This window comes from Acomys russatus, chromosome 13 (assembly GCF_903995435.1).
Source record: "Acomys russatus chromosome 13, mAcoRus1.1, whole genome shotgun sequence".
Taxonomy (NCBI): domain Eukaryota; kingdom Metazoa; phylum Chordata; class Mammalia; order Rodentia; family Muridae; genus Acomys; species Acomys russatus.
The window spans coordinates 12793884-12821322 of NC_067149.1; the positions used below are offsets into that span (position 1 = coordinate 12793884).

The following is a 27439-nucleotide window of genomic DNA, read 5'->3' on the forward strand; positions in this document are numbered from 1 at the left end:
AGTGTGCTGGCTGTCTTGGCACATGCCTTTAGTTCCAGCAGCACTGGGGAGGCTGAGGCAGACAGATCTCTGAAGTCCAATGCCAGTCTGGTCTGAAAAATGAATTCCTGAACAGCATGGTCTGTTAAACAGAAGAACCTTGTCTTGAAAAACCAATAAAACAAAGCAAAACAAGTCAATATTTAATTATATTGGTATTCAAAGAAGTTAATTAAAAGCTCAGCTCAACTTAGGTTAGCTTTTCCAGGTTTGTTTAATGATTTCATAAGTTGGCTATCCATACTTTCTTCTGGGTGAACAAACCTTTCTATGACCAGAGCTTTTAGAATTAAATTTTAAAAGGTTATAATGGCTATCTTACTTTTATTTGGCTATTTTCTGGATGTTAATGCCAGTTTATGTTTGTATTTTGGTACCTGTTTTGTTACGTTTTCAGGTTTATCAGCATCATTCTCAAAATACATGTTTGTTTTCTTTTTTTGTAAGGTTTACTTTTACTTTGTGTCAGGGTGTTTTGCCTGACTGTATGCATATGCATGTAGTATCTGTGTAGTCCAGAAGAGAGTACTAGATCCCCTTGAGTTGTAGATAGTTGTGAACTGACATGTATTTGAATTCTGAGACCTGAACTTGGGTACTCTGGAAGAGTAGCCAGTGCTCTTAAATGCTAAGCCATGTCTCCAGCCCCAGAAGAGTTATTTTCTTGTTAGGCACATAACTTAATTTTTAATCAGTGGTCTTGAAGAATACAGCTTGTAAAATGTCTGCTGTCTGTATTCTATGGATTTATCATTTATATCACTGTAAGGCCAGAATGCTGGGTACTTTAGGAATACAGAGGATTTTGCTTACATGTAATTCTTTTCAGTTTAAAATTGTTCATAGTTACATACAGTAATTAGATGGCTGATAAATCTGTACCCTTTGTGTTTTACTTGGGGCAAGAAGGAAAGAGTTTGTGTTTCTCATAGTGTAAGAGCAATCTTCATCAGCTGGGAAAGATGGTATAGAAAGATTCAGAATAGGGCCTGGGGAGATGGCTCAGTCAGTAAAGTGCTTGTAGAGGAAACATGAAGATCTAAATTTAATCCATAGCACACAGGTACAGCAGAATACATTTATAAAATCCAGAGCTAGGGAGACAGAAACAGGAGAATCCCTGTAGGTCACTGGCAAGTCACAGTGGTGAGCTTCAGATTTAATGAGAGACTCTTCTTGAAAATTAAGGTTGTAGGGGTGTGTAATCCTAGCATTCATGATGCAGCGGATAGGTCTCTAAGTTTGAGGCCAGCCAGGACTACATACACAGTGAGTCCCTGTCTCAAAAAGAAAGAAAGATGGGTTAGGTGGAGAATGATTGAGGAAAGCCTCCAAACACATGCCACACCCAAATAAAAAATTTAAAAGATTAACTAGATTAAAAACTGCCCGAGCAGTGCTTGTTTTGTTTTGTTTTGTTTCGTTTTTCGAGAAAGGGTTTCCCTGTGTCACCCTGCTTGTCCTGAACTCACTTTGTAGACCAGGCTGGCCTTGAACTCACAGTGATCCATCTGCCTCTGCCTTCAGAGTGTTGGGATTAAAGGTGTGCCCCACCACACCCAGCTACAAATAACCTTTTTAAAATAGTGAATTTGGATCTGCTGTTGGTAAATTCATGGCCTGGGCAATTTACTTGCTTACTTATTTTCAAGACAGGGTTTCTCTGTGTAGCTCTGGCTGTCCTGGACTCTGTAGACCAGGCTGACTTCGAACTCAGAGAGATCGACCTCCCTAGCAATTTTTATTTTTTTCCTTTGGTTTTTTGAGACTGGATTTCTCTTGTATCCTGGCTGTCCTAGACTTGCTGCAATTTTTATTTTTATGTTTTATTCTAACTTGAAATTTGAGAGCTAGGTAGATATCTCAGTAGGTAAAACACTTCCCACGTAAACCTGAAGATCTGAGTTGAGATCTCCAGAACTCATGTAAAACTTGGTGTGATATCCAGCTTCTGTAACCTCAGAACTCCTTCAGGGAGATGAGAAGTAGAGACAACAGTACCCCCACAAGGTTGGGGCAGCCAGCCTGGCATATGCAGTAGTAAACAGCAAGGTACCCTGCCTCAAACAAGGTAGAAGGCAAAACCTAACAATTAAGATTGTCTTCTGACCTCCACATCTGTGGTGTGGCCAACACATACCCACACTCATACCCAAACACGCACACACACATAGATCAATGCATACAAAACTTTAAAATTTAATTTATGTACATTAATAATGATTACTTTGAATGTGATCTTGCAAATATTTTAATACTTGAGGTTCTGGGGCTGGAGAGATGGCTCAGTGGTTAAGATCACTGGCTGTTCTTCCAGAGGTCTTGAGTTTAATTCCCAGCAACCACATGGTGACTCACAACCACCTCTAATGGAGTCTGATTCTCTCCTCTGGTCTGCATGAAAACAGAGCACTCACATACATAAAATAAATAAAATTTTAAAAATATTTGAGGTTTTTCTTAATAGGGTTTTATATACTTGGGAGAAAAAGTCTTATGATGAACATATAGCTTCACTTGATGCTGCATTGTTGGGAAAGAGCATGCATTTTATCAGCACAAAACATAAGCTAGAGATAATAAAAGTGGTTCAAGCAATAATTAGGATTTTGAGACTCACTTGACCTTAGTGGTCAATGAAAATTTGTTGGAAGACCATGCAGAATAATAATAAAATCAAGTAAGTCACCACCAGGGCAAATTGTTGCTTTAATGGGAACAATTAAAAAGATGTAAAAGCTTAGCTGGAATAAATACCTGGTAAGTTACAAAGGTAGAGAGATTGGCTAGATTGGTTGAACACTACATATAAAGCCAGGAAATAAAAAGATGTGATCCTCTTAGATATTGAGTAGGAATAATGTGGTAAAGAGTCCTTTTACAGAAGTTAAAGAAATGGTGAGGGGGTAGCTCAGTGGTAGAGCTCTTTATTAGGTCTTAGCTCTGAGGGGGAAAAATGTGTTGGCAGTATGCAAAATGGTTGGATGTGATGAGGGAGAATATAAACCAAATAAGTTACTAACAACCATAAATAAAGCATGAGGGCTTGAACCAGAACCTATCAAAAATTGAGGCTGGGGAGAGAATTCAGGTTTTTCCAGCACCCGTGTAGAGCAGCTCACAAACACTGCTAACTAACTAGTTTAGGGTGATCTGATGCCCCTAGCTTCCTTAGGCACTCATACTTACATGTATGTAATTAAATACACAAACATTTTAAAAATAATTAAAAAGTCATTTACTATGGTCGCTGACCTTGGTCCTGAATGCTAGCTGAAGTCCTGCTTCTTGCTGACGTTGGTTAGACTGGGCAGTGTAGCAATGTGAGATTGGTTGGTAACCACTTTTAGCAAATTTAATGTCTGGGACCTGCAGGACAGTGTTGTTCACCCCCATTAGTGGTTGTGAACATGGATTGTGGGGCTAAATTGAGTCTGAATTTGATTTGAATGCAAATCCCAGCAGCACATAAGAGTGTTACTTATCCTCTCAGTGTAAAACTATCCATATCTCTGGACTTATAAGAACAAAATGAGTAAATTCATGTAAAGTACTTAAAACAGCAGCTAAAAGTGGACATTGTCTACAAAGTTAATCACTGTTACCTGTGTATGTTGTATGTTATAAAGAATTCCATGCCATTGCACCTGTTCTGTTAGACTTTGTAATTAGATTCTTTACCAGAAGCAACTGTTCAATAGTAGGAATATAAGTATAGTTTAACTGCCATGTGGAATTTAGTAGATGTGAAGGCTGATCCCAAGGAAGAATGTGTCTTATAAAAATGGGTCTAAATAAAACGTTAAAGCTGCACTTCTTTCATTGTTCATATGTCTAATCATGCACATACTGGTGTGTGTTCATTGCTAAGAGTCTTAATGCCTTCATCTTTTCTTTCAGTATAAAAGCACAAAATAAATCCTCAATCTTTTTCAAGATTATGTAAAAGACTTGTGAATTACATCTCAGCACCTAGGACAGCACCCAGCACAGCTCATCCTGCTCATCAATCAATGTACATGAACTCTGGCTTGAGGTTTGGGGTTTGTGTTCTGGATTCAGAAGAGAAGAGAAAGTTTTAGGGGAAAATTTAAATCTTTGTAAGCCCTTACTCTTAAAGTATATGCAGTGCAAAATGGTATCATGGCTTGATTTCAGAATGTTTTACTCTGGCTGTAGAACCCACTTCATGAAGTAGTTTGAGTTAAAATGATCTAATATTTGTGTTTTAACTTTCAGCTTTGTGTTATTCTTGGAAAATTTCGCACCACTTGTGAATTCCTTGAGCCTGGGCATTGCAAACCCACTTCTGTTGGGCCCATCTCCTTTGCACTTTGCTCAGATTAAGACTCAATTGGCCCTTCAGCAGCTGAATGCCGTTGCCTCACATGGTTCAACACCACCTTATACTTTATTAAATCAGGCATTCTTGAAAGTAGCCATGTCGAGACCCAGGTTTAATCCTCGAGGGACCTTTCCACTTCAAAGGCCACGAGCACCTAATCCTCCTGGGATGAGGCCTCCTGGACCATTTGTGAGGCCTGGATCTATGGGTCTTCCAAGATTTTACCCAGCAGGGAGAGCCCGTGGAATTCCACACAGATTTCCTGGTCATGAATCTTATCAGAACATGGGGCCACAGAGAATGAATGTTCAGGTAACTCAACACCGAACTGATCCAAGATTAGCCAAAGAAAAGTTGGATTTTCATGAAGCACAACAGAAGAAGGGGAAGCCGCACGGTAGTCGGTGGGATGACGAGCCTCCCGTGACTCCCCCCGTGGGGGTCACACAGAGCGCGGGAGCTCAGGCTACAGAGCAGAGCGCTAAAGCACAGAGCCGCTACACAAAAGAGAGCGCCTCAAGTATCTTAGCCAGTTTTGGATTATCAAATGAAGACCTCGAAGAACTTAGTCGCTATCCTGATGAACAGCTAACTCCTGAAAATATGCCATTAATATTGAGGGATATAAGAATGCGAAAAATGAGGCGCCGATTACCTAATTTACCTTCTCACAGCAGGAGTAAGGAAACACTTGGTAATGAAGCTGTTTCAAGTAATGTGATTGATTATGGGCACGCAAGCAAATATGGTTATACAGAAGATCCACTTGAAGTACGTATTTACGATCCTGAAGTTCCAACTGATGAGATCAAGAATGAATTTCGGTCTCAGCAGAGCACAACTGTTTCCACTCCAAATGTGATATGTAATTCTGTGTTTCCTGTTGAAGATGTGTTTCATCAGATGGACTTCCCTGGTGAGTCTTCCAATCAGTCTTTTTTCCCAGCTGAGAGTGGAACCAAGATGTCAGGCTTACACATTTCAGGACAGTCAGTCCTTGAACCTGTAAAATCCATCAGTCAGTCTGTTAGCCAAACAGTTAGCCAGACAACAAGCCAGTCTCTGATTACTTCATCTGTGAACCAGCCATCCTTTTCATCTGAATTAATTTCAGTTTTAAGCCAGCGAGAGCGGATCCCACATAAACCTGTGATCAGTTCAGCTGATACACACGTTGGACCTAAAGGAAGTAAAAAGAGTTACCAATCAGAGGCTGACCTGCCCATTCGGTCTCCCTTTGGGATTGTGAAAGCTTCATGGCTACCAAAGTTTACACAAGCTGATGCCCAGAAAATGAAGAGACTGCCAACCCCTTCTATGATGAATGATTATTATGCAGCGTCTCCAAGAATATTTCCACATTTGTGTTCTCTGTGTAACGTAGAATGTAGTCATTTGAAGGTGAGTGTTTTTTAAAAGATTGCTGTACAGTGATGCTCAGCGCCCAGGTTTTCTCTAAATTCTGTTCATATGCTGCTGTTAACAAAGCATTAAGTAAGTAATAATTTGATTGCAATCCCAGTACTTACTTGTAATCGTAAGTAACCTTAGTACTGAAATGAATGTTAGGCTTTCTGCATCCTGTTACCTGGCATACTATATATGCCATTTATTTTGAGTTTTAGTTATCCCACTTTACAGCATCAAATTTATTAATAAATTGTGTTGTACTTAAAACAGTGCTACATGAAAAAGTATGAACATTTTTAGAATAAAAATATAAAACTCATCTGTTATATACACTTTCAAAGGACAGTATATCTTACAGCTTTGTACATACCTGTTCTAAGCTAGAGATCTTAGTGCTACTTTACAAGCTTCTGATTTTTGTATGGACCAATAATTTTTCAATGTTTCTTGGGAAGGCACCTAGAGTTCCATAGTAGAATGATTCAAAATGTAGTGATGAACTCAGAAAATAGAGTAAAATGCAGGAAATTCTGAGAGGAAAGTCCAAAATATATGCTTAAGGTACTTGTGTGGTTAGTGTAGACAGCAGGAAATTTTTGCACTAGTAACCGCTAGTAAATTTGAGCAAGAACCACCACCACTTTCTTAAAACAAAAACAAAAACAAAACCATACTTGTATAGGAAACATTGATTTTTTTTTTTTTAATGCCGTTTACAGATAAGAATGGTGAGGAGAAGAGAATGTTTCTCCCCTTTAAGAAGCTTTAATTTAAAGCTTTAGCCTTGAAGTGGCAGGGTAGCTTGAAGAGCCTTACATAGTTGGCTTGTTATTTTTTTTCTCCTGAAAACACTGCCATTTTATTGTTCTTATATTCATTTATCAGCTTTAAAGAAATAATCTAAAGCCTGAATTGATTGCTCTTGTCTTTAGGTTAACTCTAGCAAAAGAAAGCATCATTCTGGGCTGGAAGTGTAGTTTAGGGGCAGAGCACATGTTGAAACAGGCCCTGGGTTTAATCAGAAAATAGCAATTTATCCATTTCAGATAAATATGCTGAATTTTAATACAGTAGTATTCGCCTTATTCCACCAGAGGGGATAGAGCCGTTTGCCACTCATAAAAAATTGGAGTAATTCATTCATAGCGCTTTGTAATCTGTAAGCTCTGGACTGAGTATCGAGTGCTCTTTGTTATTGTAACTGGGCCTACCACTAATTCTTCCACTTATTTTGAACTTTGAATCAGTCACAATGAGTTGAGGAAATTTATATCTTAAAGAACTTGTGAAGTTTTCTATTTTTATTTTGTGTCACAGAATAGATATCCATTATGTATTTACTGATTTAGATTCTGGTGCAGAAATAAGGAACTGTATAAAATGTAATTGTTTTATAAAGCAGTTTATACGCTCTCATCAGAGAAATATATACCTGAAGACGTTTTAAAAGTTAGAAACAAATGGTTTGGTGATATTTAACCATTTGTGCATGCCATAGGGGAAAGATACTTATTATTTCTTTTTTTTTTCTGTTTGTGTCTTTTTAAGATTGATTGATTATGTATACAATGCTCTGAAGAGGGCATCAGATCACATTCTAGATGGTTGTGAGCAACCATGTGGTTGCTGGGAATTGAACTCGGGACCTCTGGAAGAGCAGACAGTGCTCTTAACCTCTGAACCATCTCTCCAGCCCCTGATACTTATTATTTCTATGTTGATTTCAGATTTGTAGTAGTCAGGCCAGAGTAGCTAGCAGTTTGTGATGAAAAAGAAAAGCATAAATATGTTTGTGATATCAGCAGCCTTTTATAGTCTAGTTAGATAAGACTGGAGTGACAGTTACAGATATACTAAAGTTTGTTTGGAACAGAATGGTCTGGAAGGGAAGTCTTTATGGAGTAGTTTTGACGACAGTTTTGAATGATGAGGACAGTTAAATATGCCCATCTAAAAGAGGAAGAATGGCATTCTGGATGGGAACAGCAACATTCAGAGAGAGGCAGAGGTTCGTAGAGAAGGCCTTATGGTAGGAGGCAGTGAAGACTATGCTAGAAATAAATATGCAAGGAAGGCCTTGAAAAGCTCTTGTCAGTTTAGATTTGAGGTAGAAGATATTGGGATACTTATTAAATATTTTGGTATTGAAGCAACACATTGAACGTGTTTCAGGGAGATTTAAATTTAGAGAATAGGAAGAAGGGAGAAAGCATAGGTCACTTAACTGGAAGCTTCCCTAGCTATTCGAGTGTAAGGTGGACAAGCCTGGGTTAATAAGATAGTTTAGTCATTAAAAAGATCTCTTTTGGATTGTGGAGATGGCTCAATGAGTAAAAGCACTTGTCACACAAGTGTGAAGACCAGAGTTCAAACCCTCAGGATCCATGTCAAAGCCTGACACTCAAATAGATGAACATCTGCAGCACTCCTATTGTGAGATCGTTAGATAGAAACCAGCAAACTCTCTAGAAGCTTGCAGGCCAGCTAGCCTAGTGTATGCAGTGAAAAAAACAGCGAAGACTCTGTTTCAAGGTGGAAAGCGAGGACTGACCTCCAAGGTTGTCTCTTGACTTCCACAAGTTTGCCATGGCTTGTATACCGCCAAGTTAACATACGCTGTATATGTATGCACATATTTCCACAGAGATATAGATAGATCGATGGCTCGATAGATAGATAGCTATTTCCCCGATCTCAGTCTTTACAATCATCATAACAGAGGCTCACGTAATTAAAGACTTTCTCACTGCTTGATGTACAATGATAGTGTGTGATGTGGGTTTAGATATACAAGTTGCCTATTTCCATGATATATCTTATTGCCTTATGTATATGTGTATTTGCGATGTTAGAAATATGTAGACAGCAATTGTGAATTTCTAATTTCGGGCTTTTTCCTACCAAGTAAACCATATAATATCTTTGCTTTCTATCTTTGAGTTTTTCAAACTATAGCCTGAGGTGTACTTTGAAAGTGTATTCTGAAAATATAATATAGAATGTGTTTCCTCACAACCTGAGGTTCTGGCTTCATAGGAATTTGCCTTGATTTCCTATGTCCTTCTGATTGAAATAACTTGATGCAAGAAAATTCCCCCAATTTATCTGTTCATTTATATATTTTCTATGTTTGTGAATGTGGTCACACATGAGTTCACAGTGAGTTTGTGGAGGTCAGAATACTGTGAGAGTTAGCCTCCTTCCTTTCATCATGTGGATCCAGGTTGGGATTGCACTTCAACTTTTGAGCTAGTCAGAGGATAAAGAGCAAGTTTTGATAAGGAACCAGTATTTTCATAGTTTGATTCAGAGCCAGCTCAAGTATATAGTTCATGGAGCATATTTGCTTCTTAGGTAATTATTTTACCTACAGAGGCAGTGCTGCTTTTGAGGTTTTAGGTACACTCAACATGAAGCCTAGGAATGAGGGTTGCATAGTTATATTTACTGAGCTTCGTGAATCGAGGAGGATACCTGTTAAATGTCATCGTGTATGTGGGAGTTGAATTGCAGAAAGTGCTTTAAGTAAGCAGAGCACTGACTACCTTCAGCTCACATAGTTATCACAAAGAAGCATATCCAATATTATCATTTCTTTTTATGTGTTTCAAGAAAAGCTGAAAATCAGATTTGGGGGTGCAAGTTGGATTTATAAATATTGGCAACTTATTAAAATAAAATATTTTATGGTGCAAATAAATCATGCCTAATTTCCTGCCTGCCTGTGTGTCTGTTTGGTAAAATCAGTATCTATTATATCAAAGACATGGGTTGGGCACTAATATAGACTCTTGGTTGCTGATTTCTCTTAGCTTTCTATTTGTAGCACTAAGGAGGATATTCAGGCATTTAATTTTTACAGTCTACAATTAAGCCAGAAATTTTCATGAAATCCTTTAGTTTGCCAAAACTTAGATGCAGTGTTAGTAGTAGCTCCATTTTCGGGTAATTATTACTAAGGTAGATTTCAGAATTAATGCCAACTGTAGCTTAATTGGGGAAGCTTTGTTTTTAGGGATGATTTAAATTAAAATGTTTTTGAAGTGGAAACAAGTTTTTCTCAGGAGGTTTTAAAATACAGAGCTATTTAGTGAGGGTTCCTCCCCTCCCCCCAATCTCCTTTTTTTCCTTTCCAAATGCTGGAGGAACAATAAAACATAGAGCAATAGATATGTTGGTTGAACTAATTAATTGTTTCACCTTGGAAACTATTACTGTATTGCCTGCCCTCTCTTCCCTGCTTTCTCTTTTAATCAAATATATCTTCTAGGAACTATTTATTGTTATAGATTGTAATTAGGACATTTAATTGTAAACAAAGTGTATAAGAAAACATTTTGTTACTTGTAAACTGTGTATGTAAGGGATAATATGTCTTTGAAATGGTGTTACTTTCCTTTAAATCTTGAAAATAAATTAGATTTGATCAGCGGCAGTTTTACTATTTTACTAATCTTCTTTTCGATATAGTGAATATCTTGTTTGGAATGCCACTAGCCTTTGAAATCACATGTTTTCATGGTCAATGTCATTTGCTTGACCTTCAGAGAAGTAAGTCATCAAGATGCTGTCTTTTGAAGGCATCATCTTAGAGATACTACTTGATAGAATTTTGGTGTTCTATTTGAGATTTTTTTTTTAATTTATGCTTTTCTTCAAGTCTAAATATATAATATATGCATTTACAAATCAATGTTCATGGATATGATTTAAAATTTTTATACTAAAATATTTTTAAATGGGATCAACATGATGTGGGGTTTAATGCATTTGTTTGGAGGACTTTAATTTTTGTTTGAAAATTTTGTTATGTCTAAATGCTATTTATCATTAGATTTGTAAAAATTTCAAATCTTCATTTTAAAAAAGCCTAATTCATTAGTCATCATGAGGATTGTTTTAATTTCAACCTTCTCTCTCTCTCTTTTTTTTTTTTTACAATAGGACTGGATTCAGCATCAAAATACTTCCACCCATATTGAGAGCTGTCGGCAATTACGTCAACAGTAAGAACATTTTCCTCCCTTTTTTATAGGCAGCAGAGTTAGAAAATAGCTAATGACACATACAACTATTAAATATTTTTAGTGTGATTATTTGTTAAATAATTTTAAAGCCATTACTTAAGTAAAATAATAATCTTAGAGAAGTATGTTTACTTTTTCAAAAGGGGAGACCCAGGTGATCTTTCACAGACTCCTTCCTAACTTAATCCCTAGTAGCTAATTACAAAATATTTTTTTATTGATTTTTCCTTTCCTGTTTGCCTTTCTTAAAATGGTTGAGAATAAATATCATTCTTTTCCATTATCTCACCCATTTTTCAAATGCTAAATAATTAAAAACTAATTCAGACTATATGCCAGCATTTACTGTACAGTATAAAGCTTTTCTCTGCCTTAGGTACTGTTTTCAGAATAAAACTTCAGAGTTGATCACATCTTTTTCCTTCTTTAAGCGAGGTATCTGCGAGGGTTTTCCTGATGGTCATAAGACATGCAATTTATGCCAGGCGTGGTGGCGCCCGTCTTTAATCTCAGCACTCGGGGAGGCAGAGGCAGGTGGATTGCTGTGAGTTCGAGGCCAGCCTGGTCTACAAAGCAAGTCCAGGATCGCCCCGGCTAACACAGAAAGACTGTCTCAAAAAACAAACAAAAAGCAAGCAAGCAAACAAACAAACAAATAAAAAAGACATGCAATTTATAATCTTAACATCTATCCTGTTTCTCTTAGAATAACAAGGTTAATGTGTTTTTCTAACATCATTAAATAGTTCTAGTCACCAGCCTGATACTCTCTTGGGTTTGAGATTATTCAGGACTCTTCCAGTAAAAAGTCATAAACCTAACTCAAAATATGGTAGACTCTTGAAAAAGTTTAGGCTGTTTACTTATTTTATGTATAAGAGTTTTTTGTCTGCATGTATATTTATGCACCACATGCATTCCTGGTTACTTCAGAGGTCAAAAAAGTGTCAAATACCCCTGGAAATGTAATTATGGATAGCTGTTACCTCTGTGTGGGTGCCAACACCTGAACCCAAGTCATCTGTAAGAGCAACAGTTGCCCTTATTTACTGAGCCATCTCTCCAGCATCTACAGTTATTTTTAGAGGAAGAAAATTAGTTCATCTGACTGAGAAGTTGTAGAGAGTAACTCTAGTTTGAAGAACAGCTGAATTTTATGTCAAACAAAAATGAGTGTCAAGTATATTTCTACTTTATGGCCTTGCTCTGGTCTTAAGAAAACTCATCTACATAGTAGCTTTGGACTTAAGTGAACTGTGGAGCTGGTATTTTCAAGAGCTGTTCTGTGTTTTGTTTTGTGTTTTTGGTCTGGGTGTCATGTAGCCCATGGTAGCCTTGACCTTTCTTGCCTCAGCCTCTTAAATTCTGGAATTATATGTCCAATTTCCTCCCTCCCTCCTTCCCTCCCCCCCCCAATAATTTGTTCAAAGACCCATTATTTTTCTCTAAATGGTCTTATAATGGCATGTGCCCACTACTCTTGCTGTTGAGGGGAAGAAAATCCCTATATGAATCATGTATATTTAAGAGTAGAGGCTGGAAACTGGATGGTGGTGGTGCACGCCTTTAATATCAGCACTCAGGAGGCAGGGGTATTTGAATCTCTATGAGTTCTAGGCCACTCTGGTCTGCATTGTGGGTCCCAGGACAGCTGAGGCTATACAGAAACCCTATCTTGAACTGCTCCTGCCCCCAAAAAAAACCAAGGAAGAAAAAAAAAGAAGAGTAGAGGCTGGGATTGGCCACCTCCATAGGAGGTAAATATAAGAAGGTAATTTATTTCTAGAATTGAATATGCCCTGCTACCACTGTAAACAGAGAATCCCTCCTTAAGGAGTGAGTTATTAGTATGAGAATCTAGTTACATGAAGTTAACTAGAACAAATAGCATGTGGGTACATTTTATTTTATTTTCCCGTCTCCCCTCCCCTTATATGATAAATCTCTATAGAGAGCTTTTCCCTCATGCACATAGGACTTTGATTTTTTTTTTTTTTTTTTTTTTTGAGACAGGGTTTCTCTGTGTAGCCTTGGCCATCCTGGACTCACTTTGTAGACCAGGCTGGCCTCGAACTCACAGCGATTCGCCTGCCTCTGCCTCCCGAATGCTGGGATTAAAGGCATGCGCCACCACACCCAGCTGCAGGACCTTGATTTTTTAAATTGTGGTTTTCAAGCCTTTTTTGGAGACAGGGTTTCTCTGCGTAGCCTTGGCTGTCCTGGACTCGCTTTATAGACTAAACTGGCCTCAAACTCACAGCGATCCATCTGCCTCTGCCTCCCAAGTGCTGGGATTAAAGGCGTGCGCCACCATACCTGGCTGCTTTGTCCTACTCTTTATCTTATTCATGTTGTGTCCTCTTGAGTAATTTTTTAAAAAATGATTTCTTTGCTGCAAAATACTTATCAAGTTAAGTAAAATTATCATCTTTATTCTTTGTTCTCCAAAGCTGCATTGTGTTCCATTGTGTGCGTGCACTATGTGTAGTTTGGTATCGATACATATGTAGTGTCTTCAGTTGTTCAGGCTTATATGTTGTTCCTCTTTGTCTGTTTTTAGCTTTTCCTAAGTAATATTGCACAAAGAGTAGCTGGTTAATCTTAGGGAAAAAAGATATTTTGTGCTAGAATTTTAGTATTAAACACAGCTATATTGTATTATATGATGGACTTACCAATTGCTTTATAATATATACTTGACTTCTTTTTTAAATTTTGTTTTTCAGACAAGGTTTGTGTGTGTGTGTGTGTGTGTGTGTGTGTGTGTGTGTGTGTGTGTGTGTGTGTGTGTGTAGCTTTGGCTGTCCTGGACTTACTTTGTATACTAGGCTGGTCTCTAACTCAGCAGAGATCTGCCTGCCTCTGCCTCCCACGTGCTAGGACTAAAGGCATGAGCCACTGTGCCCGGGTTTGACTTAATCTTAAAATCACCCATGGTACATAAACATGATTATTTTTTATTTCATCTGTGGGGAAATAGAGGTTCAGGGAGACGGTTTCCCTATTATATATAAAATTAATACACTTAGTTCATCTTGCTATGGCCCTATGCTCTTCTTTCTCTTCAGTATTTTTGCATCTTTTATTTTACTGCTGAGATTGCATTTTGAATGTTAACGAATTTAATTCAGTCATTATGTTGGATTACTAGTAGGCTGCAGATTGCTTGGTAAATTTGAGGATGAAGTTGCAGTCCGCCTTAGCCTTTTTTGATACTTGAGTTCCCACTACCTCTTTTTCTCTCTGATTCTTTATTCTTACATTGTTTTTCTATTTCTGTTTAAGTATTGTGAGCATAAGATTGTGTTCTCAGACCCCATATTTATACATCTGCCCTGTGTTAGTTCACACATAAAGGTATGGCAATGGCTTTTTTATGTTTAATTTCTAAATATATCAGTCTTTATTTTTCATCTTAATTCCAGATACTCAATTTATGAATGTTCTGGAAACATTCCCTTATTCTCCTTGCTTTAGAAATGTTCATAAGGGGCCCAACAAGATGGTTTTGTTGGCAGTGGTCCTTGTGATGCAAGCCTGGTTCCCTGAATTTAATCCCTGGAGGCTATGTAAAAGTGGAAAGGAACAAACAGCTGATTCTACAAAATTGTCCTCTGATCTCCACATGTGCCAAGGCACACACCTACACACACACTCATACAGTAATAATACAGTTTTTAAACTAAAGAAATAAATGTTCATGCATTCTCATTGCTTTTCTTTGTGTGTGTGTGTGTGTGCGCGCGCGCTCTCGTGTACATGTGCTTGTGCACACAAGCTTAAAACCTGATTTTAGGGCCCTTCCTAATTTGATTCTTCTAAAGCAGTGGTTCCCAAAATATAGGTTGCAACCATCAGAAACATAGATATTTACATTACGACTCATAACAGTAGCAGATATGAAGTAGTTATGAGTTAGCAATAAAAATAATTTTATGTTTGGGGGGTCACCACAACATAAGGAATTATACTGAAGGGTTGCAGCATTGGGAAGATTGAGAACCACGGTTTTAAAGGAATCTTTCTCGATTGTCTCCTTTTTATACCCTTTATTACTTCTCTGCCGCAGCAACTAGTGCCTGGAGTGGGACCACCTGGAAGTGGTGGCCCCAACCATAAAATTATTATTTTCTTTATTTTTACTTACTTTTGAGACAGGGTTTCTCAGTATAGCCCTGGCTGTCCTGGACTCACTTGTAGACTAGGTTGGTCTCGAACTCACAGAGATCCGCCTGCCTCTGCCTTCCAAGTGCTGGGGAAAATTATTTTTATTGTTACTTTATAACTGTAATTTTGCTACTGTTATGAGTCATAATGTAAATATCTGATATATGACCCTTGTAAAAGGGTTATTTGACCCACAGAGGGGTGACGGCCCACAAGTTGAGAAATGCTGATGTAGACAACGATCTTAAAATTCTCCATCCTTTTGTTTCCACCTTGCAAATGCTGGGAACCAGGCATGCTCCACCATCCCACCATCTATCTTCTCTGCTCTTTTTGTTTATCTCTACCTAGACTAGTATTTTGTACCTTGAAATGATTTTGTATATAGTATTTATTTGACTTAAAAAAATATTTGAAGCCAGGCCAGACATGGTGGCGCACGCCTTTAATCCCAGCACTCAGGAGGCAGAGGCAGGTGGATAGCTGTGAGTTCGAGGCCGGCCTGGTCTACAAAGCGAGTCCAGGACAGATAAGGCTACACAGAGAAACCCGGTCTTGAAAAACCAAAAATAAAATAAATAAATAAATAAATAAAATTGAGGTCTTGATGAATGTTTTTCTGATGTATCTAGATTAGACAAAAAATTTTATTCTCAAGAAGTATTTTATATTTCAACTTCTTAATTCATATATAAACTTCAGTTTGAACAGTTCTGACATGTTTCAGGTAAAGATTGAGGCTTATTAATTCTTGAACTATCATTAATAGTGTTCGTTTTTCAAATAGATACCCCGATTGGAACCCTGAGATCCTCCCATCCAGAAGGTAATGTTTTTTTTTTATAGTTGTGGCTTTTTTTGTTTTTGTTTTTTCTTAAGTTATTCGAGACAGGGGTTCTCTGTGTAGTCCTGGCTGTCCTGGACTTGCATTGTAGACCAGGCTGGCCTGGAAACTCACAGAGATCTACCTCCCTTTGCCTCTGCCTCCCAAGTGCTGGCATCACAGGTGTCTGCCACCAAAACAGGACAATTCCAAAAAAATAAGTTATTAAAAAAATAAATTTTTGGAGGGCTGGAGAGATAGCTCAGAGGTTAAGCGCACTGACTGCTCTTCCAGAGGTCATGAGTTCAAATCCCAGCAACCACATGGTGGCTTACAACCATCTATAATGTGATTTGATGCCCTCTTCTGGCCTGCAGGTATACATGCAGACAGACATTGTATACTTAATAAATGAATAAATCTTTAAAAAAATAAAATAAAATAAATTTTTTGTAAGTTAAAAAAAATTACCCTGTTTTTATCTTGATATCCCAGTATTTAGGAGACAGATTGAGGATTGCCACAAGTTCAGAGTTAGCCAGTGCTACATCCTGAGAGCCTGTCTCTAAAACAAAAAACAAACAGGAAAATACGATGGAAGGTATGGAGACATCGTTCAGTGATTAAGAGCAATTATTTCTCCTGTAGAGTACCTGAGTTCAGTGCCTAGCACCCATATGTATAGTTCAGCTGTAAAGGATCTGATGCCTCCATTGGCACTTGGACACAGATGCACATGCACACTCACATACAAATAATAAATAATGAAAATAAATATTTGTTTAAAAAGTTTCTTCTGTCATTTAATATAGTTTAAGTCTACATTAAATTGCTGAGTCTGGTTTTTGTTTTCTACTCTGTAGAAATGAGAGCAATAGGAAAGAAAATGAAACCTCAAGAAGACGTTCTCGTTCCCCGAGTCCCAGGCATTCTAGGAGATCAAGCTCCAGTCACAGAGTCCGTCGATCTCGAAGTCCGGTTCGTTATATCTATAGACCAAGGAGTCGAAGTCCAAGAATTTGCCACCGCTTCATTTCTAGGTACAGATCCAGGTCCAGGTCCAGGTCCAGATCTCGTTCTCCGCATCGTAGTCGAAATCTGGTTAAAAGAAGCCCAAAGTCCTATCGGTCAGTTAGTCCCGAAAGGACGTCAAGAAGATCAGTGAGATCAGGTACACTAATAATTCTAATCCATCGCTTTGTTTGGAGTCTTGAAAATGAACTCTTGTATGTCATTAAAATTTAAAGTTGCTGTGTGAAGTTGGGCTCACACTTGAGAGTCCGTTATTCTTTAACTTTGCCAAGATATATGGAAAGTTTAGTTCATCAGCATCCAGTTTAAAAACCAAGGAACTAAGATAGTCGGTGATACACACCTGTAATTCTAGCAAATTAGGAGGCGTAGGCAGAGGATCGAGAGTTCAAGGTTATTCTCAGCTACATATAGTAAATTTGAGGCCAACCTCATATTTTGAATACTTGTCTCTTAATTGTTTAATAATGGTTTAATGGCCTTCCTAAAAGTGGCCCATATATTACACACACACACACACACACACACACACACACACACACACACACCCTATAATGAAAGAAGCCATTGTTCATGGTAAGGTAGTACCTTGAACATGTCTTCAGCTATATTCAGTATATCTTAAGAAATTGAGTGGAAATGGAACTATCTAAAATGTGTAAGCTGGCTAGTCTCAGTATAACCCTAAATACCCCCAATAGAGATCCACAAGGACTTTTCAGAGTTGTGTATGGTCTTTTCCTTTTCCAAAAACAAATCTGTGTTCTGGTTGATTTTCTTTATACTTTTAACCAGAATTGTGCACCAAGTGTACATAGTAGCTAAAGAACAGGGATTTAAAAAGAAGCAAGGGGGCCTGGAGAAATGGCTCAGAGGTTAAGAGCACTGTCTGTTCTTCCAAAGGTCCTGAGTTCAATTCCCAGCAACCATCTATAGTGAGATCTGGTGCCCTCTTCTGGTGTGCAAGCACATATGCTATATAAATAATAAATACATCTTAAAAATAAAAAATAAAAAGAAGCAAAGATAGGCATCTTTCAGGCTCAGTATTAACATGTTTGGGAAAATGTGGAATGATACTACTCATCTCATTCTTTTGATAAGTAGTTAAATTTTATAAATATTAACATATAAGTATATTATTAAATGAATTAGTTTTAAGTTTCTATTTTAACTTCTGATGTGTTAAGTAAAAAGTATATAACAAAAAATAAATTCTGGCATCCTGAAATTGTCAAGGAACTCTACAGCCAAAACTTTTAAGGACTGTTGACATAAGGAGAAATCACTAAACAAAAGAACTGCTGTGTATAATGCTTGAGGAATGAGCAGTTGAAGACTGAGAAGTGTGTGCACGCAGTGCATGAGCTCCCTACTAAGCTTAAAAATGACTCATTAGGCTGGGTGTGGTGGTGCACGCCTTTAGTCCCAGCACTCGGGAGGCAGAGGCAGGTGGATCGCCGTGAGTTCGAGGCCACCCTGGTCTATAAAGCGAGACCAGGACAGCCAAGGCGAACACAGAGAAACCCTGTCTCAAAACAAACAAACAGCAACAAAAAAAAAGAATGACTCATTAATCTTACTTTTAGTGTCTTGAAATAGTTTTTTAAAAATATTTATTTATTTATTATGTATAGAGTGCTCTGCTTGCATGTACACCTGCAGGCCAGAAGAAGACATCAGATTACAATCTAGATGGCTGTGAGCCACCACGTGGTTGCTGGGAATTGAACTCAGGACCTCTGGAAGAGCAGTCAGTGCTCTTAACCTCTGAGCCATCTCTCCAGACCTTGAAATGGTTCTTTAAGAATTTTTTTCTAGATTGTATGGTTTTATGATCATTGTCTTGTAAAATAATCTCTCATTAAATATTTCCTTAATAAATACTTGAATAAATAATGATATACTTTTGGAAATAAAATCCAAAAAAGACAATAGGCAGCAGGATAGGGTTGTCATAAGAATACTACATGCCTTTTAATTGGTACATATATATGTGTGTGTGTGTATATTACAAATATATGTGTGTATGTGTGTGTATTTAAAACCAGATAGAAAAAAGGCATCAGAAGATGGAGGACAACGTTCTGTACATGGGACAGACGTTAAACAAAAACACATTGAAGCCATTGATAAAGGACTCTCACCAGCACAAAAGTCAAAATTTGCCAGTGGAACAAAGCCATCAGTGAAATCTGTAAGCTCTATAAAGAGTGACTCACATTCAGGAGGATATTCTGCTCACAAGTCTAAGAATCTTGAAGATGACACCTTACCAGAAGGTAAACCGGAGTCTGGTAAAGGTGGTTTTTTCCAGCGGATAAAGGTCAGTAATTCTTTTGTTGATTAGTCAAGTGTACTGGCATCTGTTACTATGACAAGTAGAAAATAAAGTTGAATCTTTGGAGTCATATTTCCAATAAATTTGAAATCAGTGTTTTGTTAAGTTACTTTGATGTGAGACAGTTTTTTCCCTATGAATAATAAAAGACTAATGGTTCAGTCTTATAGCTTAGGAATGCCAGGTTGTTAGTGTCCAAAAATGTTGTAGTCAGGGTAGTAGCATGTTCTTGCAGTGTGGCTTGGCAGGCTGAGGCCTGAGTGCCATCTTTTTTTTTTTTTTTTTTTTAGACAGAGTTTCTCTGTGGAACAGCCCTGGCTGTTCTGTGTCAACAGTTATATTCTGTATTCTAAAGGTTATATTTAAATGGTTAACCCTCAAAAAATTAACATATAATTACAAAAGTTTAAAGATTTTATTAGGAAGGAATATTGAATATAGGGAAGAATTTTCATTGTGAATTTTGTTTCAAGACTTCTATTGACAGAATTTTCAGAAAAATTCATTATTCTAGTTTATTTATAAAATATAGTATGCCTTTCTTTGTTTTTTGGGTCTGTCTTTCTTTCTTTCTTTCTCTTCTTTATTTGTGTGTCTGTGTGTGGGGGTTGTGACAGGATCTTACTATGTAGCTCTGCCTGTCCTGGAACTCACTATGTTGATCAGGCTGTTCTGGAATTCACAGAGATTTGCCTGCCTCTGCCTCCTGAGTACTGGGAGTAAAGGCATGCTCCGCTATGCCCGGCCGCGTTAGTATTTTTTGAGACAGAGCCTCTTTGTGTAGCTTTGGCTGTCCAGGAACAGGCTCTGTAGACCAGGCTAGCCTCTCTCACTGGTAACAGCCTGCCTCAACCTCCGGAGTGCTGGGATTAAAGGCGTGCACCACCACAACCGGATCCATATATGAATTCTTAAAAGTACTATTACTAGTCATTGAATTGCTGGATTGTAGAATGAACAAAGCTGTGTTTTCCATAAGAGATCTGTAAAAGTATTAAGATGAGTAATAGAAATTATATGTGCAGTTATGATTACTATACCTTGTGGCTTATGTGTTTTCTTTTCAATTTTCTTTCATTCCAAAATCAGACTCGGAAAGATCAGTCTTTGAGTTCCAATTCAATTCTTCTTGTATCTGAACTTCCAGAGGATGGCTTTACTGAAGAAGATATTAAAAAAGCATTTCAGCCGTTTGGGAACATTACTGATGTCCTCCTTGTTCCTTGTAGAAATGAGGTCAGTCATCTTGTCAGTTGTGAAAATTCATACAAATTTGTTGCTTTTGTGGTAATATTGTTGGTATCTTAACTGCTTGTACTATATATGTCATTATTAATATTACTGTTCCACAGTATTTGTATTGACAGAATAAAATATCCCAGGAATAAACAAGGTTCCAGGGAAGCAACATATTTATACAATAAAGGGCCAGATAATAAATATTTAAGGTTTTGTCGGCTGGTCATGGGATCACAGCTGTCTTGTCATTGTGGTGTAAACGAGGAAGCATTGCAGTGTTTCCAAATATTGTAAAAATAAACATAAATTTGGGTACACAAAGTTACAGAAAATAAATGGTTTCTTTTGTAAAGTTGGTATTGTTTACATGTATGCTATATTATGATAAAGTTTGTGAATGATGAACCAACTCTAGACATATAACAGACTATTTTGAGTTAAGGCAAAAGGAAACCTTAAAACAAGAGGCTTTAAAAGTTTTGGGGTTGGGATTTAGCTCAGTAGTAGGCTCTAGGTTTTGTTTTCAGCTCAAAAAATACAAACTACATGAATATTAGATTTAATTCCCACTTATGCTCATGCATGCAATTTTAATTAAATGCAGTGGGCCACAAACCAAGAAAAGAAAAAAGAAAATGAAATGAAGGTAAGAGTGGCTTGCTCAGAAGGCGAAGGGGTTTGGTGAAGGGAGAGGATAAAGGAAGATCTTGGTGATCAGACTAGATACTTTACCTACACATCAAAACAGAGTTTTAGTAGATACAACTTTCACTAACCCAGAATATTTCTTAGATATTTCTGTGGAAGCTAAAAGCCTGTACTTTATTCCACATTTCTTTATGTGTATGGGTGTTTTGTCTCTATGTAGTCTGTATACCACATGTGTGGCTGCCTGCAGCAACCATATGAGTGCTGGGAATTGAAGCCAGATCCTCTGGAAAAGCATCCAGTGTGCTTAACTGCTGAACCATCTCGCTAGCTCCATTTCTTATTTCTTATTACTTAAAAATATTATTTGCTCACTGTGGATAAATGTTCAGTAAAAATACCCAGCATTTGTTTGTTAGTTCTAAACCTCAGTGAAAACAATGTGTTTAAAAAAGCCAGATCTTTGCTGGCTTCCTTTTGTTTAGTTAGTCTTACCTTCCCATTTCTTCCTATTCCAGAGGCCTGCCATGGACACATCACTTACCGTGGTAATGATATAGATAGAGGCTATGTAAAGTTACGTATGCATTGTATGTGAAACATTCTTAGGATCAAACTGTAGGTTAACAAGACAAAAAGACAAAAATGCCAGTTCTTGAGCTAATTTCATAGCTTCTTTATGTTCCACAGGGAAGCATTCAATCCATGTTAGATGCAGAGCCATAAGCCAGGTGAGGTAGCACATGGGAAGTGGGGACAGGGGAGTCAAAAGTTGAAGGGTAGTCTTGGCTATATAGCAGTTCATAGCCAGCCTGGCTGAGTATCAAAAATCAATATATAGTGGATGTTTTAAACGTTTTTTTTTTCCAAAAATATTTTATTTTAGGCTTACTTGGAGATGGAGTTTAGAAAAGCAGTCATTGCAATCATGAAGCACATTGAAACAATGCCTCTTTTGGTAAAAGGAAAAAGTGTGAAAGTATGCATTCCAGGAAAGAAAAAATCACAGGTAAATTAAATTTAGATGTTTTTGGTATCGTTACTTTAACTTTTTAAACAATTGGACACGTGTAAAAAAAAAAAAAAAGCCTAAATCTTAGTCCAAAAGATTAAAAATTTCTTTATATCTGTATACATATGTGCCAGCACAACTAGTATAGCATTAAGTGATGAACAACAGCCTAAGGCAGCACAGTGCCATGCCAGCCAGCCTCTGGGGCTGCTTCCCGGGCTGCAAAGTAGGAAATAATAACGTCATTGCAGAAGTCCCCATAAGAAGTTTGTTCCAATTCTTTGACCTTCTCTTCTGCCTACTGGTAATCCTTTGTTTCTGAAACCATAATTAAGGTTTACAAGTTTTGAACTTTACATCAAAGTAATCTCTTTTGTTCTCTGGAGCTTTTTATTTCTTTTCAAATATCAATGTTTGAACTTAGTTTTTCTAGACCATGTTCTCTGCTTTAATTGTACATAGATAACATCTGTAGAATTATTTAGAAATTTCCAGGAAATTTTGCTTTGGTTATACTTTGTTGTAATTTAGTTTTTGTTTTGTTTTGTTTACATTTTCTAGACAAGAGTTTTGTGGACTCTTTGTAGACCAGTCCAACCTTGAACTCACGGAGATCTACCTGCCTCTGCCTCCCCAAGTGCTGGGATTACAGGCATGCACCACCATGCCCAGATTATGATTTAGTTTTTTAATTGCTATAGAAAGCCTTCTTTACAGATTTTGTAACTTATATCCCTTAGTCAGTGGTAATTTAATCTTAAAAGTAATTGAAATTTTCTTCATTCTTTTATGACTTCTGTGTTGTGTTGAGTGATTATAATGACTTTCTTGCTAATTTCTTACAGATAGATATTTTGTTTTTTTTGGTTTGTTTGTTTGTTTTGTTTTTTGGTTTTTGTTTTTTGAGGCAGGGTTTCTCTTTGTAACAGTCCTGGCTATCCTGGACTCACTTTTGTAGTCCAGGCTGGCCTCAAACTCACAGCAGTCTACCTGACTCTGCCTCCCGAGTGCTGGGATTAAAGGTGTGTGCCATCATGCCTGGCTACAGATAGATGTTTGAATTCTTTATTTTTTTATTTCCAAAAGCAAGGCTTTAGTTAGCTCCTTTTGATTTTTATAGGCTACTTGGTTGTATTTATGACAGTACGCATGGGTGTTAGTGCAGTACTCTAGAGTAACTGCAGTCATTGTCACCCTTATTATGAGACCTAGAATACTTGTAGCACCGTCTTAATATTTTCAGTTTAGAAATACTGTAAGCACACTGTATTTTAAAATAATTATTAGCTATCTATATTAAAACTATTCAAATTATTGAATTGCCTATATCTTCCTATTTTTGCCTATATTCCCTTTATCTTTCTATTTTTCAATTGGTATTTTTGTTGATTTGGGTGAAATGGAGTATCACTGTAGAGCCCAGATTGACTTCAGTTCCTGTCCCTCTGCTTCCTCTTCCCTGGTGCTGTTTTTAATCTTCAGATGAATAAATTCACTTACAGGTGTTTCATCCTTGATACAAATTTAGTATTCTGTATTCTATGTAGAAAGTATTGTCTTTATGTTGCTTCATACTTATGTATGTATGTATAATATCATGCATATATGATACTGGAAATGAGCCAGTAAGATGGTTCAGTAATGTAAGGTACTTACCACCAACCATGTTGACCTAAGTTAAATTTCTATAATCCACATGGTGAAAGGATGAAAGAAAAATCAGCTTGTGAAAGTTGTCCTTTCAGCTCCACACTTAAAGGAACTATGTTGTGGAACAGGCTTCTTTTTCTTTGTTCTTTATTTAAATTGACATTGATAAATCTATTTTGTATGTGTGTGTACATGTGAACACGCATATGCCTGAAAGTACAAGACAACTTATGGGATTTAGTCCTTTCTTACTTTGTGGATCCTGAGACTCAAACTCAGGCATCAGGGTTGGCAGCAAGCTCCCTTAGCCACTGAATCATCTCATCGGCCCCATTTGGTTTAATCTTGAACTACTTTTATAATCTATCTAGAGTCTCTAATAATACTGATATTTGACTGTTGAGTTTATGTGGATGATTTTACATTACATCTATTTAGAAATATAGGTTGTCACTCTTATTTCTTTACTTGTGCTCTTTTAACAAGTTTGTGTGTGTGTGTGAGTGAGTATTTTGATTCTGTGCTAGTTTTTAATTTTTATTTTATGGGTATGAGTGTTTGCCTGTACCTGTATATGTGCACCATCTGCATGCCTGGCTTCCTTGATTGTCAGAAGAAGGTATCATATCCTCTGGAACTGAGCTGCCATGTGGGTACTGGGCATCAAACCTTGGTCCTCCAAAAGAGGGATGAGCCAGTACTCTTAACTACTAAGCCCCAAATTTTATTTATTTATTGTTTGGGTGCCAATGTTCATATAAATACAGGCACATATGTGCCATGGTATGCATATAGAGGTCAGAAGACAACTTTCAGGAATTGATTCTCTTCTTTCCCCCTGCAATCTGGGGATCAAAGTAGTTAGGTTTTTGCCAACTAAACCATCTTGTTGACCCGAAGTAGTTCGTATATGTAAGATAAAGTCTTTAAGAGTCCATTATCTGTAGCCCTTTATTTTGGATTTCATTTTCTGTAGCTTCAGTTACCCAGGGTCAACTGTGGTATACAACTATTAAATGGGGCTGGGAGCAGTGGCATACAACTAATCCCAGCACTTGGTGAAGTAGAGGCAGGCAGATCTCTGAGTTCAAGGCCAGCCTGGTCTACAAAGCAAGTCCAGGACAGCCAAGGCTACACAGGGAAACCCTGTCTTGTGTGGATGGGTGGGAACCAAACCGAAGTGGGAAATACTGAAATAGATATTCCATATGTTTTAGATTGAGTGGTGTGAAGTTCACAGCTGTCTGGCTTTATCCAGCTAAGGTGTGAAGAACCCTTCTGTCTAGCATATGTGTGATGTATACACTGCTTGCCCTTCAGTTACTCAGTAGTAGTCTCTGTTTTTGTGTTTACTGTTGAGAGCTCGTGATGTTTTCTTGTTTTTAGATTATAATTTATATTTTAATATATTTATAATATATAATAACTTATAGTTATAATTGCATAGCTTCTCCTTCAAGCCCTCCCATATACTGCTCCTTGCTCTCTCAAATTCATGGCCATGTTTTTCTTCCATTGCAGTTAAGTCTGTGTAATGTTCCTCATATGCATGTTTTAGGGCTGGCCATTTGTTATTGGATAACCAATTGGTGCACTCTTTCCAGAGAAGACTATTTCTTCCACCCTCAGCATTCTGTAGTTGCCTATAGTTCCTTGTATGGGATTGAGTCCTTATGAGCACTCCCTTCCCCCCACTTGACCATGTCTATTGGTGTCGTGTTGGTGAGACTATGATTAAAGCTTCTGACATTACTAGGGAACATAATCTCACAGCAAACTTCCTGTTCTTCTGACTCTTACATTTTTTTCCTTCCACTTCTTCTTCTGATATGCTCCCCCAAACCTTAGGCATTGGAGTGTTTTCTAGATGTATCCATTGGAACTGAGCTCCACAATGTTCCTTTAGGTGCCAGGGTGTTTTGTAGATGAATCTATTGGGATTGGGCTCTGCAACTCTGCATTTTGATTGGTTGTGGTTTTCTGTAATGGCCTTGTCTGTTGCAAAAAGACCCTTTCTTGATGAAGGGTGAGGGGTGCACTTATCTAGAGGTATAAGGACAGATGTTTAGATTGTTGCTAGGGGTAATAATGGTGTTGTAAAGTGGTCTTCAATAACAGAGTACTTGGCTAGGTTTCCGGTATTAGACATAGTTTTCATCTTGTTGAGTCAGTCTCACGTCCAGTTAGAAGATGTGCATGCCACTATTGCACTGTTAGGGTTATTGTGCCAGGCTGTTTATTTTTGTGGTTCATAAGCATTATAGCTGGGTAGGACCACTGGTTGCTTCTCTCTTAGGAAGCTTGCATGGCACCTGCACTCTCTGGTACCTTTTGAGATCGTATTTCATTATGTAAGTCTGGTGAGTCCAAATGTATACCAGGCTGGCCTCCAACTCACAGAGATTGGTCTCTGCCTCCTGCCTCCTGTTCCCTACCTCCTATGTGTGCTGTGGTAAAAGGCATGTACCACCCCCTCCCCCAAAGCCCATGGTGCATTTATTCAAGTAATTCTTACTTTGCTCAAGTATGTCATTAGGGTATATGTATGCCAAATAAGCCATGAAATACTTTGAAGTAAAATGACAATATGATGTTTTGAGAGACTACACCATGTAGCTGTAATTACACATTGTGTTCTATTACTATCCTTAATCTCTTGTACCTAATTTATACATTCAGCTGTCAAAAGTATGTGTGTATAGTATAAACTATACCTATGGTTTCATGCTGTGCATAGTTCCATCTACTAGAGATCTTTGAGTGTATACCACACAGAAAGGTGAGACTACGGGCTGTTTTTTTTTCCCTTGAGTATGATGTAAAGTTTTAAGAGTAGGTGTAGCAAGTTCAATCTCATTTTATGTCGTTGAAAGGATGTGGGTATATGGGAAGGGAAGACAGAATCAGAGACCCTTCTTAGGCTGTTGTAATGACCAAAACATAATTACAAAAAGGAAATGTGAATAGAAAAGGGTAATAAGCATTTATACTTAAGAATAAAAAGGTTTTAATGTTTTTATTGTTGAACTCTTTATACTGTCTAAACTGACTTTTTTAGTTGAAGAATGTTAATATTCTATTCTAAATATATTTCCTTCTTAGAACAAAGACATGAAGAAGAAACCTTCAGACTCCAAGAAATCACTTGCATCTGCTTTAAAGTAAATGAATTGTGTTTTCATATGAAAAATTAATGTGTCTATATGTTAAATTTTAATTTTTAAGACTACCTCTTTACCCACTATGATTATAAAATTGTACATGAACTTAAATTTTCTTAAATTTAAATTCACTGAACTTAAAACACTTAAATTTTAGAAATTTATAGAACTTAGAACAACTTTTTAGTAGTTTTCTTTCTTTTCTTTTTTAATAGAAAAGAGACAGACCCTTCAAAAACAAATGAAACTGTTACTTCAGCCTCTTCTGGTAAGTTGTAAGCTTTGTATGTAGAAGTGAGAAGGCACCCTCAAATGTCAGTCCTTGATTTTCACTTGTTTTGAGGCAGGATCTCTTGTTGCTCACTGTTTGTATATTCCACACTAGCTACTGCATCCAACTTTACATAGGCCCTGGGGTCTGACTCAGAGTATCAAGTTTGTAAGATAAACAAACACTTTATCAACACTAAGGCACCTCCCTACACCAAATCTTTAACTTTTAAAACTCACTCAAGCCGGGCATGGTGGTGCACGCCTTTAATCCC

At 37.5% G+C, this 27439-nt stretch overlaps 1 protein-coding gene across 1 annotated transcript in view; it reads left to right on the plus strand.

Moving 5' to 3' along the window:
- Znf638 (zinc finger protein 638) overlaps positions 1-27439 on the plus strand; it is a 104200-nt gene that overhangs the window by 43518 nt on the left and 33243 nt on the right. The window contains exons 2-10 of the mRNA XM_051154818.1: positions 4279-5785; positions 10739-10800; positions 15776-15814; positions 16675-16982; positions 18895-19169; positions 20274-20420; positions 21958-22080; positions 26836-26894; positions 27110-27162. Of these exons, the coding sequence (XP_051010775.1) occupies positions 4279-5785; positions 10739-10800; positions 15776-15814; positions 16675-16982; positions 18895-19169; positions 20274-20420; positions 21958-22080; positions 26836-26894; positions 27110-27162 (2573 nt within the window). The remainder of the gene's footprint in view (positions 1-4278; positions 5786-10738; positions 10801-15775; positions 15815-16674; positions 16983-18894; positions 19170-20273; positions 20421-21957; positions 22081-26835; positions 26895-27109; positions 27163-27439) is intronic.